General features: G+C 34.7%; 2 protein-coding genes, 1 long non-coding RNA gene and 3 other non-coding genes across 8 annotated transcripts; 3 read left to right on the forward strand and 3 right to left on the reverse strand.

Moving 5' to 3' along the window:
- Nucleotides 1–3: 3 nt before the first annotated feature.
- LOC148180803 (uncharacterized) lies at nt 4–21746 on the reverse strand. 3 transcript variants are annotated; one of them, XM_088045356.1, is made up of 22 exons: nt 21590–21746; nt 17651–17706; nt 17082–17289; nt 14378–14594; nt 13939–14109; nt 13833–13844; nt 5664–5735; nt 5514–5612; nt 5139–5237; nt 4867–4965; nt 4504–4821; nt 4301–4454; nt 4094–4245; nt 3780–4043; nt 3560–3730; nt 3318–3515; nt 3122–3268; nt 1002–1056; nt 840–941; nt 649–750; nt 419–586; nt 4–365 (listed from the first exon to the last, which is right to left on the reverse strand). In XM_088045356.1, the coding sequence occupies exons 1-22, from the start codon at nt 21613–21615 to the stop codon at nt 163–165; spliced, it is 3093 nt and encodes a 1030-aa protein (XP_087901482.1). In that variant the 5' UTR covers nt 21616–21746; the 3' UTR covers nt 4–162. The 3 variants fall into 3 exon arrangements, with proteins under 3 accessions (XP_087901482.1, XP_087901474.1, XP_087901490.1); XM_088045348.1 differs by lacking the exon at nt 5139–5237 and adding an exon at nt 5336–5443; XM_088045364.1 differs by lacking the exons at nt 5139–5237; nt 13833–13844 and adding an exon at nt 5336–5443.
- Nucleotides 1314–2809, forward strand: LOC148180804 (G2/mitotic-specific cyclin-B2-like). Its single transcript, XM_088036669.1, has 2 exons — nt 1314–1430; nt 1697–2809. Exon 2 carries the CDS (start codon nt 1697–1699, stop codon nt 2807–2809), a length of 1113 nt encoding a protein of 370 aa, XP_087892795.1. The 5' UTR covers nt 1314–1430.
- Nucleotides 7530–9409, forward strand: LOC148180805 (uncharacterized). Its single transcript, XR_015770270.1, has 3 exons — nt 7530–8185; nt 8249–8920; nt 8973–9409. It is a non-coding gene; the product is annotated as an uncharacterized LOC148180805 (long non-coding RNA).
- Nucleotides 12135–12206, reverse strand: TRNAD-GUC (transfer RNA aspartic acid (anticodon GUC)). The gene has a single exon. It is a non-coding gene; the product is annotated as a tRNA-Asp (tRNA).
- On the reverse strand, nt 14134–14206 carry TRNAR-ACG (transfer RNA arginine (anticodon ACG)). Its single transcript has one exon. It is a non-coding gene; the product is annotated as a tRNA-Arg (tRNA).
- Nucleotides 14655–14727, forward strand: TRNAK-CUU (transfer RNA lysine (anticodon CUU)). The gene has a single exon. It is a non-coding gene; the product is annotated as a tRNA-Lys (tRNA).
- Nucleotides 21747–21801: the final 55 nt, after the last annotated feature.

Raw genomic sequence — 21801 nt, forward strand, 5'->3', positions numbered from 1 at the left:
AAACAAATATTATAGATATTTATTAGTGGAGCATATTCGGCTAATATGTACATTCTTGTGGATTTCTGAAATCATTAAGTACTAACACTTTTATTAGGAACACTGGAAAAATATGAAAAGATTAACAAATTGAACACAATTATTGGATGTCGTTGAATTTCTTTACGGTCCTTTATCTGTTCCACCTGATCTGGCTACTGCAGCAGCATAATATTGGAAATTTTGAGCATTGTTGCAGAATTCGCAAAATCCTGGAGCACCTTGGGCTCCTGGAGCTCCTCTTAAACCCGGCGGTCCAGGTCTTCCAGTGTCTCCTCTTTCTCCCGCTCTTCCGACAATTCCAACGCCTGTAGACCCAGGAGGTCCTACAACAAGACACTTGTATTCTCCACCACTCATACATCATTAGTCTCTTTACCTGGAAGACCTCTAGGTCCCATGGGTCCTTCAACACCTATGCCTTCTATACCTTTGTCACCTTTTTCTCCTCGTTCTCCAGGTAGCCCTATAGATCCTGGAGGACCTGCTGGTCCTGGCATTCCCATAAAACCCCGTTCACCAGGTAACCCAACAGGGCCAGCATCACCTTTTCATTACAAACAAAGTAAACACCCAGTTTTTAAATTTATACCACAGTGAAAAGCTAACCTGGGATACCGGGGACTCCTGATTTTCCTGGAATACCCCGTCTCGCCAAGCCAGGAGGTCCAGGGGGCCCCCGTAATCCCATTATTAGTTCAGCGTGTCTATCTGCATGCAATTTTTGCTATTAATAAAAGGCAGTGCGCTGTCTAAACCAAAGAGTGAGAACAAAAATGGTTTTAAAAAAACCTGAGTACCTGGAGGACCTTGATCACCTGGAGGACCCGGACGACCAGGTCTAGAAAGACCTGGAGGCCCAGGCGGTCCTATGAATGTGGCTGTCAATTCAGCTAGCTGGTCTAATAAAGTATATATTTTTTAATAAACGGTATTTGATTAAATATTAGAGAAAATTTTACCTCTCAAAACTGATGCACAAATATCACGAAGCTCAGATTCTGTGAAACTTTTTCCCTAAAACATCAAAAATGTTAAAATTACCAGAAAACATTGTCGAAAAATTAATAACTACACTAAACAAGAAAGAAGTAAACTAAAATTTTTGTCTAATAACAGAATTACTGGTTTAAAAATTAATAGTGTTTTACTGGTGGCCTGTCTACAATACTGTTTAAATTTAGCGCCATGAATATATTTCTCAAGGCGTGGTTATCGAGTACATCGCGCCAATCAAGAACGCCGTAAAGTTTAAATGTCCAGTTGACAGATGCTTTATTGAATGGTAAATCGTCAGAGAAATCATTTTAAAAATTGCCCCGAAAACGAAGTCCTCAGACTTAAAATTTTAATTATATTTTGAATTTTAAGGTTTTAACCAACATTTTAAGGTAAGTTTTCTTCTAATATCTTTTGTTTCCGTGAAGAACCACATTTCTTGAGCAAACGAAAGATTCCACCGTTGTAACGGTCATTTTTCAAATGGCGTTTTTCACTAAACTTTTTCAAACCAATTTAACAACAAAGTACTCGCTTATTTTAGTTTATATTTAACAAATTCTAAATATGTTTTGCCCTGTTTATGTTGATTTTACCTTAATTGCGAAAAATTTGCATGCTTTAATAAAATATGTGATTAATGTTTTTTCTCTTTTAGATGGCCAATCGCCAACGTGATATCGTCCCGACCATTGTAGACCGTGAAAATATCCACGTGAAACCTGTGAAAGCCCTGGCAAAACCGAGAGGGCTTTCAAAACGACCTGCGTTAGATGAGCTCGGCAATAAAATCAATGGTAAACTGCCTTCTAAACTCGATCCCACTAAAGACAGCAAACCCGTATCGAAACCTCAAGATGCGAAGAATGGAACAAAGAAAGAACTCAGCAAACCCAAGTCATTTTCGTCAATTCAAATCAATACTGTAATTGAAGATGTGGCAAGTAGTGACCCTCTAATGGTTCCTGAGTATTTATATGATATTTTCAATTATCTCCGTGAATATGAAGTTCAACATGCTGTTAAAGAAGATTTTTTAGAAGGTCACAAATCTTCTCCGCGAATGCGTACAATACTGGTCAACTGGTTGGTTCAAGTTCACACAAACTTTGGTCTTTGTTTAGAAACTTTACACTTGTGTGTTTCAATGGTTGACAGATATCTCCAGGAAAACAAAGAAGTAAATCGTGCGAATCTCCAGTTGGTTGGGACAGCAGCATTACTTGTGGCTTGTAAATATGAAGAAATGTATCTGCCAGAACTCAGTGACTTCGTGTATATTTGTGATAACACCTATTCATCTCGACAGATTTTGCACATGGAAATGAGTATTTTGATGTCATTGGATTACAACTTGGGAAAGCCTCTTTCAATACATTTCTTGAGACATTACAGTAAAATTGGGAAAGTTCGGATTGAACAACATAATCTTTCCAAATACTTGTTGGAGTTGGCGTTGCTTGATCATACCTTGTCTCATGTGAAGCCCTCACTTCAAGCAGTCGCTGCTTTTTGCTTCTCAATGGCTATTTTGAACGATGCAACTTGTCTTTCAAAAATTTGGACACCTGAACTTATACAGAGAACTGGATATCAATTGTGCGAGTTTAAACACATTATTATTAAATTTGCAAATTTACTTATGAATGCGAACTCTACCAAAAGCAAGTACATTCCTAATAAGTATGCACAGTCCAAGTTCAATAAAGTCAGTATTCATCCAAAATTGAAAGGGGTTTTGGTTAAAAAGCTTGCAGAATTACCATCGTAAGTGTAATGCGTTATACATTTATTTTATAACTATTTGTGATTAGGTTTTTATATATAACTTTTACAGCAAGTTTAGATGTATCCATTGTCTTTCCCATGTATTTTAGCCAATGTTACTTGGAACTAGTTGTACTGAATATCTTGTTATACACTTATTTTTAGTTTGTATTTATGTAGAATAAAATCAGTGTTTTATATTTTAAATGTAGTATATTGATTGTCATGTACGAAAATTTCAACTTAAATGGAGCTCTAGACTGATTTGAGTTTTATTTTTATTTCATTCTACTTTATTACGTATTTTATAACTCACCGGAGACCCTTGTGTCCCTGGTAATCCTGGCTGCCCCCTTTGTCCTGGTGGACCGGGAAATCCAGAGGGACCTTCTTTTCCTGGTAGGCCTGGAAATCCTGGCTGACCTTCAGGCCCTCTTTCACCAGAAGCCCCTCTCTCTCCAGGCTACATTATAAAAAAGGAACTCAAAATAATATTCAGTAAAAGTTCTTACCAATCCGGGAGGTCCTGGATAACCTCTTGGTCCATGAATTCCCGGTGCTCCCGTACTGTCGACAATCAATTGTTTAACACCACCATCACCACCTTCACCTTGAGGCCCTGGGGGTCCTGGAGGTCCGGGAAGTCCTGGCTGACCTGGAATTCCTGGTGATCCACTTGATCCTGGACTTCCAGGCAATCCTGTTGGACCCTTTATACAACTATAGTATAGTTTCGTATTGGTTTAACACGTACCATATGACCAGGTAACCCTCGTGGTCCTATGGGGCCTTGCTCTCCGGGTTCTCCGTGATTACCATGATCACCTCTTTCTCCTGGAATTCCTGGTGGCCCAGGATGTCCTGTTTGACCATATTTACCTTCTGGTCCTTGTGGTCCGGTATTTCCTGGAACTCCAGGCGGACCCTGTCAACTTTTATGTAAAGGGTCCAAAATTGGATGCGTTATAATTAACCTGTTCTCCATCTTTTCCAGAAATGCCCTCTGGACCTTGAGGACCTTGGGGACCAACAAGACCTGGAGGTCCAGGTAATCCAGGGACACCGCGTTCACCTTTTTCACCCTCAGATCCAGGTTCTCCAGGATTTCCGGGTGGTCCTGGTAACAATGATTTATCTCCTGATGGAGAAAGAATACTTGGTAAACCTGGAGGGCCTTGTGGTCCAAGTTCGCCTTTTTCTCCAGGAGGACCTGGTAATCCAGGTGGACCTAAGGCGCCCTTCAAAAAAAGTGTTTACACCAGTAGGGATTACACTATGGTGAATTTACCGGTATTCCCGCAGGTCCTATCAATCCTTGCAAACCAGGAGCTCCAACGAAACCCGGTTCACCCTTAGAACCTTCCAGACCTGGAACTCCGGGTTCTCCTGGAGGGCCACGAAGACCGTCTAATCCCGCGAGGCCAGTAAAACCTCTTTCACCTGAAAATTTGAAATATTAATATTACAATAATTGTGCTTTTTATATTTAAAATACCTTGATCTCCTTTTGTTCCAGACTCTCCCTTTTCGCCGCGTTCTCCTTTGTCGCCTTTTAGACCTTGTACTCCAGGAAATCCAGGTTCTCCTCGTGGACCTGGATAAGGTCCATCAGTAGCTGTATGTTGTCCAACCACAAGTCCTGGAGGACCCTATTTTAAATCGATCAATAACTAATTAACTCGTGTCTTAGATACTTACAGGAGGACCTGGAAATCCTCGTTCACCCGACTGTCCTGTATCGCCTTTGTCACCTTTGGATCCATTTAAACCAGGAACTCCAAATCGACCTGGAAAGCCGCGTTCTCCTCTAGCGCCTCTATTTCCACGCGGACCTTCTGGTCCTGGTAATCCTGGAGGACCTTGTGGACCTATAGGCCCTTGAACAACTTCTCCTCTACTTGTAGTGCTAACTGGACCTGGAGGACCTTGAAGTCCAGGCAGCCCTTGAACTCCTGGCAAACCCGGGATTCCATTTGATCCTCTATCTCCTTTAGGACCAACGTTACCAGGTTCTCCCTAAAATTAATCTGAAATTTTATAAATAAAAACCTATTAACTTACTTTTTCTCCCTTTAAACCGGTGGTGGCATCTTTTCCAGGAGCCCCTGGTGGACCTTGTATGCCTCTAATCCCTGGAAAACCTTGCAGGCCTGGTGATCCCTATACATATTAAGCAAAAAATAACTAAACTGATGGAAATTCTGAAAATTAGTTTTTTTAGACAAAACCTTGTGAGTTACCATGCTTTACTACTAAAGTTAAATTTTTCATTCTTCGGATTGCCAATGTAATAATTTGTTTCTCATGCAAAATTAATGTTAGTGAAAACCTACAGGTGACCCTGGCACCCCCGGAAATCCCCTTAATCCAGATCGTCCAGGAAATCCTGGTTCACCAATTAAGCCCATGGGACCTCTTGGTCCTGGTCTTCCCTATTAGTAAATGTAACATTAGACAAATTAAAAGCGTCTTTGTGCAACTTTGTGTTTTATGTGAGTTAACCGTTAAAAGCCATCGCCAGCGAACATACTGGATATCCTGGTCTTCCAAATTCTCCTCTTTCACCTCTCGGACCTGGAGGTCCTGTTCGACCTAATGATCCTGGTTGACCTGGTTCTCCAGGCATTCCAGGAGAACCCTTTTGTTTATAACGTAGGTAGTTTATATGTTGAAGTTTAGCTCCAAGTCGAATTTGTGAAAATACTTACATTTGTACCATTGTAACCAGGAGGTCCTTGGGGACAAATAACGTTACAAGATTCCGGTCCTGGACCTTGCTTAAATGGGGGATGAACAGGTCCGACTTCCTAAAAAAAGTCGTCGTTTTAAAATTTCATTATTTGGGAAGAATTCAATACCGGTATTTCATCGCAATTCTCACGTTCTGGTTTAGTGGGGTCGCAGCTCATTAGCATCCATTGTAGGTCAATCTACAAAAAATTATAAAATATATTTCCATTAATAAAGCTAGATCATGTAATGATTCTGAAGAGAATGATAAGAAAAGTACAAAATTAGTGGTTAAAGAAAAGAGTTAATAACACTGGTATGCAAAAAAATTCTCCTTCTATTTATTACGTATATAATCTTTTTAGACCAGAGTAGGCCATGTTTTTTTTTCTTTTTGTTGGCTACAATGACTGACAGAGGTAGTTTTTTTACTGTCACATCTGACATGTGGTTTCATGCATGCAAGTTTGCCCCTTTTCTGATACCGGAAAAATCGTGTGTTTCCTTTTAATCGTGTAAGTAACAGTTTAAAGGCATTATCTTCAAAATATTGCAATAAAATGCCTAAAGTGATTTCGTTTTCGAACAAAAAATGTGCTATTTGCAGTTTCGAAAAGATCGGCTTGAAATGATCTCAGGTGTTAAAAATATATTCTTTGTAAGGTACAAAGTCCCATAGACGTTTGTTTTCAAAATATTTTTAGGTGCGGCGTGCAACCGTTTCCAAAGTTCTGGACACCAAAGATGAAAACTTTTGGCTGATAAGCGGCAACAATTAGAATTTTATGCCGAGAAAACAACACTTTTCAAAATTATTAAGTCTATGAGTTACAAACACAGAGAAGTGAACGATCACAAGACTTTATGTAAACAAAAACAATTAAAATTCTAAATTGCTGCACTTTTTAGTTAACGAAATTCGCCAAAGTTTGCTTTTGTTGAAAAATAATTTTAAAATTTTAGATAAAAATTCAATAAAATTATCAAGTTCGGAATGTTCGGTTCAAACTGGCAACAGAGGAAAGGTTTCAGACTCAATTCATAACCAAAAGAAGGTGACAACTCCAATCGACAGAACGAATGTCAATCATTTTCAGGAAACTTTAGCTCACCAAGGTTGGCTACCAACCAAGTTACTAGATTTCCATGGCTTGCCGCGGTCTAAAAAGATCGTGAATGCATTATATTTTTTTATAGATTTGATACTACTGAATAAAGATATACAGGGTGGCCCATCTAAGACTTTCGGGCTCAATATCTTTGTCATTTATGAACGGATTTTTCTAAAATTTAAAATATAATTTCTTGAATAGGTAAGGATGATGTGACATTACCAGCGTCATCCTTGTCTTAAAAATGTTAATTTTACTTGTCTTATTTTAAATTTAAATTAGTTAAGATTTATGTCATTTTATAAAACATCAATAATTATCCGAGTGTGCCAAAACTCAACCGTCTAGCTAGTCAAGTTGCCGAGAAAAAGAGAAAAAAGCCCCTCAACATTTCCAAAAGATGCAAAATCATAGTCGGCTATGAAAAAAATAATTTCCCACGCCCAATTTTGGACATCCCTGCGTTCGGTCTGTCAATAATCGCTGACGTCAGTGACGTTCTTGACATTTGTAATATTTCTCATTTGAGGTTATGTTTACTTTTGAGCATGATGATGAAAATCATTGATTTAAACTTGCGCAGAACGATTTATCTCGATCTTTTGAAATTGCAAACTAATCACAATGCATCAGGCAACGTTTTGGTGTAAAAAATGCGTAGGCACAAGGAAATGTGAGTAAAAAAACTTGTTGAAAGTTGGTTATCACCAGAAAAATGATTGCAGATTGGTTTGCTATGAGGTGCAACTAGAATTCACGACTTCTTTAGAAATGTCACTGGTTTATTGGAAATGGAAATTCAGTGACACGTATGCAGTGAAGCGATTTGACTCATTTATGATTGCATTTACGTTAAAACAGTTATTTTAATTATGATGGAGACAGAATTAGCTGATTTCATCCTTTTTCGGCAAACTTCTTTACTGCGCCTATAAAATGTATGGTACTAGATACTTTTAACATTTTTCTTTTGTTTAATAATGTCATTAATCCAAAGTAGATTAAGCTCGAAGCTCCAATATGTGAACTGCCGTAGTCAAGAAGTCAAAATTGGTTCACAATACGTATGAAATCTAGGACGTAGTGCTGCTATCGAAAAATGCTGGTGCAGTCGGTATAGTTGGTATGCAAAAGTAACGAAGAATGCTGTATCGTTGAGTGGCTTAGAACCTACAAGAGCAACGGCAAAGACAAGCTTACCCATGTCAAAACGGAGTTTTGTGGTATTTAGTGGCTATGCGACTAATAAATTCGTATGTTTCAATTATGATTTGTAGAAACAAAGTCGAATCGACAAATGTAGGCACAATTCTGCACACTTTCAAGACCGCCATGCTAAAAGGTGTTATCATGAAAGTTTTTTCAAGTCCAAATTGGTCGTACAGTAAGTACCATTAATATTCCGTTTCGAAAGATTAGCATATGAAACTTTGAATAGGAAACCAACTAATGATACCAAGACGTATAAGTAATATGCAAATCAGATACATGTACTTACCGACAACTAAGCGGTTTTGGATCACCAAAAACGCATAATAGTGAGTTACATTTTCTAAGGTCATTGCAAATTGTAGGAACACTGTTTACATCTGATATTTCAGATTCGTGTTTTCGAACTGAATATGGTGCATGATGTTGCGAGTTGTATTTGTTGCTTCAACAAACCTTGCGAACTACCTAACGATCTAGGACCACTATACCCCCTCTATTATCATATGAAAAATGTGCTTGCACGGTATCAAGACAATTTCTCACTAAGAAAGAATAACGAGTCAAAGAAGTAGTGCAAGAAAAAAATGAAACAAAATGACAATGAACATCATTTATAACTGCGTTCTAATGAAAATTGCACACATGATATTTCTAACAAAGTATCGTCGGTCGACTCTTTCAATGGGATAATTCTTTAAACAACCAATTAATAACTTGGACGAGTGAAAAAAGACGAACAAGACTGAAAGCAACACACTGAAAATGATGCAGTACTTCAACACGGACTGTTACTTTCAATATTGAACCTGTTTTTTCTCAATGAACCGCCAAAAGATGCAAACATGTAAAGGACTCTTATTGACACCCTATCGTACCCTGCTGCAAGCATTAAGAACGATTGCAGAACGTTCTGGACGGTGTTGTTGACCACCATGAACGACTATGCCACTTGGATTCTTCTAACATGGGTGGATATGTTTGACAGACAGTAACCAAGCTGCTAAAAGTCCAAAACCCTGCTTGTTGATGAATTCGATGAAGAGTCGCCGCAACATTACATGGTAAGTGTTCAGCGAAGGAAAATGACTAGTATCATCGATGCATATGTTCCAGTTGAAAGCGACAAGCGATTTGCTCGGACCAAGGGGCCTCAAATTCATTCTTCGCCATCACAGAACATATCCAAAAACTTATACTGCCCCTAATTGTTTGTGTCCATTTCGTTACAAGAAAGTTCAAGAAATGAGTTGCTAGTAAAAAAAAGCCAAATCTCATCGCATCGCCAACAAGCAAAATGCCAGTGACCAAACGCTTACAATATTCCAGCATTATTTGCACTTGTTATAAATGTTCAAAGTACAGAGACATGTTGTAACAGTGTAAATATCTGATACATTTGTAAATTTTTGTACATTCGTTCATTACTATTGTAGAAAATATGGTGTTACATTGCCATAATTGTCACTGGTATAGTTTATTCACTGTTAAAACTTTGTACCTTACAATAAAATACCTTGTAACAAATTATTTGTTAATCAAAGTAAAGTAGTTTCCTGAAAAAGGACGAAATCTTGTGATCATCTAATTCTGTCTTCATCATAAATGAGATTACTGTTTTAACGCAAATGCAATCATAAATGAGTCAAATCGCTTCACTGCATACGTGTCACTGAATTTCCATTTCCAATAAACCTGTGACAGTGCTAAAGAAGTCGTAAATACTAGTTGCACCTCATAACGAACCATTCTGCAATCATTTTTCTGGTGACGACCAACTTTCAACAAGTTTTTCGCTCACATTTCCTTGTGCCTATGAAATTTTTGCACCAAAACGCTGTCTGATGCATTGTGATTAGTTTTCAATTTCAAAAGATCGGGATAAATCGTTCTGCGCAAGTTTAAATGAATGATATTCATCATCATGCTTAAAAGTAAACATAACCTCAAACGAGAAATATCACAAATGTCGAGAAACGATGCTCGGTTCAACGCATTGTGATTAGTTACTAAAAGATCGAGATAAAAAATCGTGAATGTGCATGTTTAAATCAATAGTCCTCATCATAATGCTCAAAAATAAACATAACCTCAAATGAATGTCACAAATGTCATGAATGTCACGGATTCATCAACAAGTCAGGGATGTCCAAAATTTAAACTCGCTGTAGAAGTCAATTGTTTCATAGCCGACTATCAGTTAGTATCTTTTGGAAATGTTGAGGTCCTTTTTTGTCTTTTTCTCGGCAACTTGACTTGCTAGACGGTTGATTTTTGGCACACGCGTATAATTATTGCTGTTTTATAAAATGACATAACTTTTAACTAATTAAAATTTAAAATAAGACAAGTAAAATTAACATTTTTAAGACAAGGATGACGCTGGTAATGTCACATCATCCTTACCTATTCAAGAAATTATATTTTAAATTTTGGAAAAATCCGTTCATAAATAACAAAGATATTGAGCCCGAAAGTCTTAGATGGGCCACCCTGTATAAGAAAAAAATATTTTACCATTTTTTAAAACCACCAACACCGCAATCTTCCCCTGGATTACAACCGGCAACGTTGGCTAGGGAGATTTTTGGTGAGAAAATAATTGACAAATTTTTGATATTTCTGAAAATTACGCAGTGTTTCCGTTAAAAACGTTTCTTTTATAGCCTGTTGGATTGCAAATCAAAGGATTAAATAGTGAAAAGACTCGCCACAGGCTGAAAGGCTGTTTTGTGTAATCAAATTGTCAATTAGGCAACTAACCTATTTGATTTAATCACCAAAAAGTCACCATCGACGACGTTGCCGGTTGTAAAGAGGTGGGAGAGTGCGGTGTTGGTGACTTTAAAAAAAAACACGGACTTTAATAATTTCTTAACTCGACAATAATCTGATTATATAATACATCATTCTTTAAGCCAATCAGATTCTTTAATTTCCTTAGATACCAATCGGTCATACACTTGACGACGGTATACAGGTGTACCCGAATAAAATGCCAAGATTTTAACCCCAATATCAGACAAAGCAGTTTGACATAATAGGCAAATTTCGCGAGAAAAAAATTAATAAAGTCTTCTGCAGAAATTGGGAATAAAAACGCTAATAAACAAGTGGCAAAAAATGTCTTTATCGGGTTCCAGTCAGTTTAACATTCGTGGTAGAAAAATGTGGATTTTCCAGGGCCAAATTGTTCAAATTTGGATTATTTTAGATTTTTTTATTATTCGTCAGTGGTTTTTTCAGAAGTGTGATTAACATAAAGTTTTAAAAACTGTTTTCTTTGCGGATTGAACTGAATTGGATCATTTGAATTCAACATTTTTCGTAATTAGTTCAGGTAACTTTTTTATTATTCCGTTTCTAATAAAAATTTCTGTTTGATCCACAAAGCGAATCGGAAAAAAACATCTTCCAAACCAAACAGGGCCCAATTTATTTCAAACAGATTTATTTTCCGCAATTGGCACTTTTAAAAATGATGTTTCAAAACCATTAATTAAGTGAAAGTTAAACAAGAATGATAAGAGCGATCGTAAACGTTTTTTGTTCGAACGGTTTTTGCAGTCTTTGGGAAACAGTTGCTGAGTTCGGTGCCATAAGCGTCGAATAACGGGTAATCCGAGGGGGTTTTGCCCTATTCGAATTTCGATTTTTTTTTGCAGAATTGTTATCTACAGCGGTGTCCGATATTGGGGTTAAAATCTTTGCACTTTATTCGGGTACACCTGTATAATCGTTTTGGTGTTTCGCTAAGTCCTTTCTAGATAAAAATCTAGTATTCAGCTTCCTGTTTCCATAGTTACTTTGCTTGCAACAATCAAAAAATGTCATTTCAAGAGCTTTGCAAGCAAGGGAGTTATGGAAAAGAGTAAGTTGGTCTACTGTCGCTTTATTATATAATCGTTTCAAGACCCACAATAGTACATTAAAACACCGAGTTTCATAAAGCAAAATTTAAGGCACGAATCCAAGTTTATGAAACGAGCGGCAAGGCATGAATGAGTTTTTTATACAATTTTTCCAAATTTTCCTCTTTGTAATAGAGCTATTTCCGCATTCGTTTGAATACTATAATATCCCATTTCGACACAGAATGCTCTATAATAGCTTTGTTTTCGTAGCAACGAGGGAATATTTAAAATACAGACATGATAGCAAAAATGAGTCTAATTGGAAAGTTCAGTTGCCTTAATTGTATACATATAAATATAAAGAACATCCGTTACAAAATTCAAATAAAGTCTGTTTTTATTTGGAAAAATAAAAAAAAAAATCCTCCCCGGCGGGGAATCGAACCCCGGTCTCCCGCGTGACAGGCGGGGATACTGACCACTATACTACCGAGGATTATATTTTTCGGAGAGAATTAATAAGTACTAACGTGGTTTATGATAGAAATAAATAAAATTCGTCATACCCGGATAATCGAGGTTCTACTGTATATCTAAAGTATAGCATGCGAGTTTATGACATCTTAAACGTAAAAAATAAATAAATAAACAAACTGTAAAGTGATAATTTCGATCAAGATATTATTTTTTGCAATAAACCGGATATTTCAACTTGAATATCGCCAACACAACATTTTTCACTAGAGATTGTTGCCGGTTGTATTTTAGGGGTAAATCGCAGTGTTGGTGGATTTATTATTTTGAAAAAGACCATGGGGTATTTCACACCAAATCGACCACTTTTGACCCCGACTCTTTTCGGTTTTTCTGTAGGATGAAAAACAGTTCTCAGATTTTTTTCTCATTTTTTTACCCAATCCAAAAAAATTATGAATTTTTCCAAAAAATGCCTTATAAATAGCTATGACTTTTTCAAAAAATTACTTATTGGGACGATTTTTTTTCTAAATGTTTGTTCTGAAATGTACTCTTCAGAAAAAAATACAAACATAAATTAAAATGATAAATTCCATGAAGTTTTTGCCATTTTTGGGAAAAACCGTTATTTTTTCGAAGTTCGGCATTTAAAAAAAATTATTTTGTTTTATTTTCTAAATGCTTTGTTTATGCAATAAAATAAATGCAATTAAACGATTTTACAGGATTATACAGGTGTCCCAGAACTCGTGACCTAGAGAAAAAAGGCTTATGGGGGCAACAATTATGAATTAAAATTTCGAAACAAAAATTTTCTAGCTTAAAAAATAATTTAGGAAAAAACCGTAGCCAATCCCGAAGCAGAACAGTATTTGAAGATCGGTAACTATGGACACATACTATCATTCATTGGTCAAATGAACGTTACACTCTCGTTGCCTAGGATATTTTACTTCATCTTTAGAATAAGTTTCCGGGATTGGTTGTTAATTTTTTATCCTTTTTCGAATACTATTAAACTTAATTAATTTTTGTTTAGAAATTTACCATCTGTATTGCGGTCGGCACTGTATTGCTCTATGGGTCATGAGTTCTGGGACACTCTGTATACGCAATTAACAGTTTCATTCTACAAATGTATACGGTTTATGTTGAATATAATTAACATACAATGATTTTTAAAATAATGCACCCAATCATTTATTAGTATTAGTTTCTTTTGTGCCGTTTAAATATTTTACATAATTTATATATTTTATATACAGGGTGATTTTTAAAAAACGGCAGGCGTTGTAGAATTTTTATTTATGAACCGATTTAAACAATTTAGAAAACAAATTAAATGGTTTTTAATTTACTATAAACTGATGATTTTAAATTTTTTCTAAATGTCTTAGTATCTTTTGGGCGATTCTCAACTTTCTTATTTTAAATTGGCACCCATATTTGTTTTTTCATAATTTGAAAGATATTAATTTTCTTGATTCAGAAATGTGTAATATGTTCGACGCCTGCCGTTTTTTAAAAATCACCCTGTATTTTGTAATAAAATGGCGAACTTTAAGTTCAAGTTTATTATGGCTATCAGTTAGTATATTTTCATACCTAACAGCTACGGTTAATAATGTTGTGATTTTAAACTTACCGGGAATGAGTGCTAGGGCAACGAGAAAAAAGAAAAAAAAGTTAGTTTCAGTGTATATACAGTAAGGTGCTTAGTTATACTTAATTATAAACTAAAAAATACTCACTGGCACAGTCTGCCTAGAGTTTGCCATTTTGGCAACAGAAATAAGGCCGTTTACATCTATGGGGCCTCTAGGTTCCAACAACTTCCTTGCACTTTCTATACAATCCAAATATAAAATCACTTTTTCCCTTGATACTCCAAAATGAACCTTATGCCAGTTCCTATCGAAAATCTAAAAAAACACCAAAAACTTCAGCGATCCTGCCAGGATTCGAACCTGGAATCTTCTGATCCGTAGTCAGACGCGTTATCCGTTGCGCCACAGGACCATTAATCCTTCATGAAAATTTATGAAAAAAATTAAAATTGCAATAACCATCTTAGGAATGTCAACATCTGGATTTCGTGCGCATATTAATAAATAACGCAATAATAATTTAAACAGATCTAATGACGATTCCAGGCATGCAAATATAATAAGTGTGACTCAAATAACATACATTTGTGTTGTTAAAGACGATTGTTTGCAGTTCACCCTCATAATTCGACAAAGAAAATTCGATCGTTTCACTCTTTGGATTTAAGGAAATGATAAACTGAGGCTTCAGTTCCAGGTCGGTGATTCGTATTATGTGCCATGCTGTTTTAGGGACTCTTCGAGCACGGAAAGTACAAATAAAAGAAAATTGGTCCGGTAGTCCTTGTGGAAAAATATCCCTAAAATGTAAAAATAAATATAAAGATTTAAAATATTACCAGGAGAATGTCTTTCATCAAGCCCGGCTAGCTCAGTCGGTAGAGCATGAGACTCTTAATCTCAGGGTCGTGGGTTCGAGCCCCACGTTGGGCGCACTTTTTTTTTTCAACAATTAATTTACCAAAAAGATAAAATAATAATTAATACAAATTTTCCTTTTTTTCTTTGAATATTTGCATCAAAAAGTCTAGGAAATTCTAAAAGCAATTGTTCAAATTTCTAATATAACATGATGCACTTATTAAAAAGCAAAATTGGCAGCAGCCCCTAGAAATTTTTATCGGAAACAGTTGGCAGACAAAGCGTTTGACCTTGAAGCAATTGTGACATGAGTAAAAGCGAATCGTTCTGTTCAAGTTCTGCACAAGTTTGCCAAACCTTGTTTCATTTTCCGGCGATTGTTTGTTTTTAGGTAGTATTAATGCATAATTTAAACTGCCATGACTGGTTTTCGACAATCAAATATTAACAAACATCAAATTAGATGCGAAATTCGTTTAATCTAAATCAAATCAATGTGTAAACTTGAATATACAGGTGTTTTTAAAATACATTTCCAATTAACATAAAATATTGCCAAAGATTGTACCTATGTACGTATTTAATTTTTGGTTGTGTATTTCAAAAACACTGTATAATTATTGCCTTGCGAAAATCTTCGTTTATTTTTAGAAGAAACTGTCGAAATTTTAATAATTAATTGCATTTTTTCAAATTTATGCAGCAACTGTGTTCAAAAATTATAAAAATGTTAACAAATGTTGTTTTTATCAACATTTTCCCTTAGTAGGCTCCCATTACCCTGGTTTCCCCTACGCGATGAAGGACACAAATGTTAGTCATTTGGATTCGCAGTGTCACTCTTAAAAAATCTGTTATTCATTTCTGTTGTTGCTTTTTTTTTAGTTTAGACGAAAAGTGCCTATAAATTTAAGAATGCACAGAGTGCTCGAAAATCGCCGGACTCAGAAACCCGATGAAAAACGCTCCGCATGCGCAGTGTCTTGGATTTCAAATGCACGTCAAATGTTTGTTGCCATAAATCACTGTTTCTTAACCGATCAAGTAAGCCGCACCCCTTAAACTTGAAAATAGGTCTCCGCACCCCCTTGAAAATTGTGCTTCAATTTTTTAGTTTAGAAAAATACATTTTTTTTGCGAAAAATTGACTATTGAATTTTGGGCTTTTGATAACATTTTCGGACGTAAAATGAGCCGAGAAAAAGAATGGCGCAAACCGCATCTCAATATCTCAAACAGTTTCCGAGATATTTGACTTTAAAAATTAGAAAAAATGAGGAAAAATGAAAATCAACTTTTCGAAACTTTGATCGGCGATAACTCAGTTATTTGTTGTCGGATCTGAATTTAAATTCCAGATTTGGAATCTGCGGAAAATTCTGCGTACACTGATGTATAATAACTCAAGTTTACTCGAAAAAATAAGGGAGATATCGATATCAGAAATTCGGCCATCGTTTTAGTCACGAATTTTTGCGAAAATATGCAAATTTCGACTGTAGAAAAATCAAAAAACTATTTCTTATGTAAACAATTGAGAGAAAAACGATGGCGCAAATCGCATCTCAATATCTGAAGTAGTTTCCGAGATATCGAGCATGAATTGTTTTGAACCTTCAAAAATTTGGCCCTTTGGCGACAACCCAAAATTTCAAACGGCCATAGCTCGGTTATTTGTTGACAAAAGTTAAAAAATTATCATGTTTTTGAATTCAGCGTAAAATTCTGCGTCAAATGAGACCCAGATTTGTTGAGTTTGCTTAATAAATAAACGAGGTATTGGCCAAAAACTGTTTTGGAAACATCATTTTAGGATGATTTTTAATCAATGTTTTCATAATGAAAACGACGATTAATAGCATTGAATTATACATCAGTCGAAAGAAGAGCTCAAAATCTATCTACTGGCCAAAATTGAGATCTATTGGACAAATAGTTTACAAGTTATGGCCAAAAATAAAAAACATGAAAAATTTTCATCGTTTGAGTCGCAATTTTTTTTCGCGAAAAATGGACTATCGAATTTTGGGCTTTTGAGAACATTTTCTAACGTAAAATGAGCCGAGAAAAAGAATGGCGCAAACCGCATCTCAATATCTCAAATAGTTTCCGAGATATTTAACTTTCAAAATTACGAAAAATGAGGAAAAAATGAAAATCAACTTTCCAAAACTTTGATTGGTCATAACTCAGTTATTTGTTGTCGGATCTGAATTTAAATTCCAGATTTGGAATCTGCGGAAAATTCTGCGTACACTGATGTAACTCAAGTTTACGAACGACGAAAAGAGGAAGCACACTGCGTAAAATCAAATTAGCGAAGATCAAATCCGCGAACGGCGAGGTCCGACTGTATTGTAAAACATATTGGAGCTTATCCTCGCATTTATATTTTTTAGATTTTAATTTTGTTTTTTTTTGTTTACCTTGTAGGAAGAGTTAAGTCAGCATCTTTATCTAGCCGATAAGCAGTTTGAAGACGGTTGGAACCTTTCACTTTACTTATCCCAGGATGTGTGGTTTCAACAATATCTAACCGATAAAGTCTTATAAAATCATACGCTTGTAAATCGTCATCTCCTATTTTAAAATTAGCACACGGACCACTCACTTCTTCTTCATAGATGTTGAGTTCTGCAACATTGACACATCGGGTTAATAATATTAATGAGTTGAATTACAATTGCTCTATCTAAAAATAGTACAAAACTACTAATTTGCTATGCGATACGAGGCTGTAAAAATAAATGTAGTTAATTCAGGCGTCATAGAATCATTCTATTTAATCAGAGATGTAGGTAATACTTATTGCGTCAATTCACTCGATTTAAATTCAACGCAGTTAGATGTGTGTACAATAGAATCAATGTAGATAAAGTTGTCTTGATATGTCACAACCCACCAAGAACACAAAAAACCAGTACAATAAATAAATTCCCATTTCTAAATTCACTGACTATTGTTTTAGAAAAAAAAACGATTTTATTCAACTTACGTCCTTCCACGGTATCCACTAGAAGAAATGATAAAATTTGTAATAGAGTGAACCATCTGGAAGAAAAATTATAGATCAACACACAAAATTAAGAAAATGGATCAACGAAGATTTATTGCTTTTCGTACAACTTGATTAGCACCATGCGAATTTATTAGGACAATTTTAGCATATCCAAACTGATAGCAATGACTTTTGACTTTTAAATTTGGGGATTTAATTGTTTTGCAATTATTTTGCTATGGTTCAAGGAAGTCATATCTGCACAATGTTTTTAATAATGATAATAATTTTATTGTTTTTACCAAATGGTGTATTAATTGGATTTCTATCGCAGTTTCCAGTGAGTACTTTCAAATTAATTTTGTTTTAAACCACATAATATATTTTTTAGGCGACTTAAACTGAAAATGAAATTTTTAGGCCTTAAAAGCGCCCTAAAAGTGAGTCTTTTCTGGCCGCAAACATTTTCGGCCGATCTATGGTGGCGCCATCTATCCATAGTTTTGCATATTACATCAAGATACCGATATTACCCTCAATTTTATAATTATTTGGGTAAAATCAAATCGACAAACTGCTGTAAAGTACAACAAAGACGTGTTGAATTATTGCAGTGCTCTTGCAACAACATTAAAAAACACATTAAACCTAATTCATACAAATTGTGAAGCTACACGTGCTGAAACTGCAAATGTAAATAAAGAAAATATGAACTTTTCTGAAGGATTCATAAATATTTACAATTATTCAGTTGTTATAATTGACTGAATCAATAAATCATAAAAAAAAATTAATTAACTTGTAAATTTTATGATGTCGCCTAAAAAACCTTGTTGTAACACGGCCAAAAAGTGCCATTTTGCCCTCGCCTTCTTTCTGGCCTCGGCTAGCGCCTCGGCCATTAAGAAAAGGCTCGGCCAAAAAAGAACCACTTTTTGGCCTTGATACACAAATAGCTATTTTAGGCGACTTAAACTGAAAATGTAGTTTTTAGGCTTCAAAAGCGACCTAAAAGTAAGTTTTTTTTCTGGCCGCAAACATTTTTGGCCGATCTATGGTGGCGCCATCTATCCATAGTTTTGCATAATACATTAAGATACCGACATTACCCCCAATTTTACAATTATTTGGGTAAAATCAAATCGACAAACTGCTGTAAAGTGCAACAAAGACGTGTTGAATTATTAATAATGAACAGGGGCAGGAGTGCTGCTGCAACAACATCAAAAGGCACATCAAACCTAATTTATACAAACTGGTAAGCCGAAACTGCAAATGTAAATAAAAAAAAAGAACTTTTCTGAAGGATTCATAAATATTTTAAATCAATAAATCATAAATAAAAATTAATTAACTTGTAAATTTAATGATGTCTCCTGAAAAATCTTGTTTGTATACGACCAAAAAAGAAACACTTTTTGGCTTTGGTACACAAATAACTATTATTAAATACACTGACATTAAAATTTGAATTTCAACTTTTGCGGCTTTATTCATTTAGGCGGTAAATTTAAAATCACTAATTACATATTATCACCAGCAAATAATATACAGGTAAGAGATTTATAGTATTCAAGTTACAAGGATATTAAAATGACCAATCACAGCGCGTCTGCGTTCAATATAATTTTGTTTTCAAGCAAGTAACTTTGATTTGAATGGGGAATTTCTCATTAGAAGAAAGTGCGAACATTTTGGAACTCCTGTCATAAGTTATTTATTATTGCTTTTACCTAAATGTATAGAATCTAACATTAAAAAAAATTACTTTCAGACCATGATCACTGAAATTCTCAGTGTCATTTTATCTGCAGAAATTAAAAAACAATAAGATTTCAAGATCCAAATATTTCTAAAAAGAGTTCGAAAATTTACCTGAAATCTGAAAAAATAGGCGAATCTGTACCTTAATTTTTAGAAATTCAAATTCCAAAAATTACGAAAGATAGGTAGGGTCACTACCGCTCAAAAGTATTTGCCCAATTAAAAATATTATTAATTCTTTTGCGATTTCGCGGTTATTTCCGCCGCGTTTCCACACCTAACTAAACTTTCTTCACCATTTCTTTACAAAACTGTCACTAATTTTTTGAGAAAAACTTGAACAATAAACTTTGGCCACCAAAATTGAAGAAGTTTTGTTGTCAAATACGTTGACGATATTAAAAAAACAGTAAACGTCAATTAACACTTTCGTTTTTGCATTTATAGACTGATGGATTGTAAAAATATGTGAAACGATTACTTTTTTAAAATTTCTATAAATAGGTACAATAAGAAAATAAAAAAAGTGATATTTTCTAAAACATTAAAAAAAGAAATAAACTGCTGTTAGCATCAATAAAGTATATAAACATTAAAACAAAAAACACCAAACAAAAGCGGGAGAAATTATTTTAGAGTAACTTAAAAAAATGTTGTTGGGCAAATACTTTTGCGCGGGAGTGTACATAGCGATTTAGAATTATAAGGAAGAACTTAAAATGCAACATTTTTCATCATCACTTATCGTTAGATTTTGTAGATCTTAAATTTGATAAATCAAACTCTGAAAATCGTATGTATTATCCGTTCACTAAAGATAAGTGACATAAAAATGACAGAAGATTGATAAACCACAAATTCCCCTGCAACATTTTTAAAAAGCTTTGGCTGCATTGACAAAATTTTCGAAACAAATGACTATCGCGCTTAGACGATATTGTAAATACAGGTGTCCCAGAACTCGTGTCCAGAAAAAGAGGCTTACGAAGACTTATTTTGAAACAAAAATTTTCTAGCTCAAAAAATAATCGAGTTAAGACAAAAAAACGGTAGCCAATCCGGAAGCTGAACAGAATTTGAAAACCGGTAACTATGGACACATATACTATCGTTCATTGGTCAGACTCTTGTTGCCTAGGAAATTAGGATGACCTTTTACTCCACCTTTAGAATAAGCTTTCGGGATTGGTTGTTAATTTCTTTATCTTTTCTCGAATACTATTTAACTTAATCAATTTTTGTTTTAAAATTTACCATCTGTATTACTGTCGGAAATGTTTGGAAATCTAATTTTCAAAGATTACAAGTTTATACCCATAGTCTATTGATAAATTGATGTGAAAGATGTAACCTACAAATTTTTTGAACTTGATTATTATTAAAAGTTACTAATAAGAATTGACAAATTATAAATTACAAACTATGTGATGTTCAAAATTTTGGCCTCGTAACATTAAACTTCAAAAATTAGAATTCATTTTAGAAAATTTTGATTTTTTTTGGGATAGGAATAAAACAATACAAACAAATCTGCTTGTTGTGTAGGTGAAAACAAGTAAAAAATAAAACATAATTGTCAATAATTAGAATAAAACAAAAAAACGCTTTTATCAAATTTACATAAGTTACGTAAGGATACAATAAAACGTCCAAACTTAAAATATGTAGTAACACCTACTTTTTGAAAGCTGATACATAAAATGGACATCACCATAAACTACCTTTGCTACCACATGAAACGTAGGCGACCACAATTTTCTATTTGTATAATTTTACGTCCAAAAACAGATTCCATTGTCCCAGAATCCTACAGCGACTGCTTAATAAATTTACGAGATAATTTTAAAACTCTTTATAAATCTTCACAAACTTCATTCATCGACCAAATAAAGCATGATGTAAATATTAATTGTACAACCATTCAATTAAATTGATTTTTTCTCTACAACTTAACAAAGTGTTCCTAATTTGTGTCTCATTAATTTATTTGAGAGTGAAAAATGTATCAAAGTGAATACGTCACTTTATGATTAATGATTACCAATTTATCAATGCATTTGATGCTTTTTAATTGTTAAATCAAAGGCGCAGCAATAGAGAAAAATTAGATCAATAAGTAGGAAATGGGTCGATCTTATACATCAATCATTTAAAAAAAACGATCAAATTTACCTTTTAAATCCATTTGTCGGTACCATTTTCTGTTCAATTTTCACCGATAAAAGTCCACAAATGGGCACAAAAACACATTTCAAAGTAAAACAGAATTCTTTATTTCTTAACACCGTGTTGTCTTAGACAGGAACAGTTAAAGACGTCCGCATGAAGCACTGGTCTACGAAAGACTAATCTCAGAATCGTTCTCTCAACATCATGACCAAGTT

The sequence above is a fragment of the Gnatocerus cornutus genome, chromosome 1, assembly GCF_029298725.1.
Source record: "Gnatocerus cornutus isolate USDA-ARS CGAHR chromosome 1, icGnaCorn1.1, whole genome shotgun sequence".
In the NCBI taxonomy this organism is placed as follows: domain Eukaryota; kingdom Metazoa; phylum Arthropoda; class Insecta; order Coleoptera; family Tenebrionidae; genus Gnatocerus; species Gnatocerus cornutus.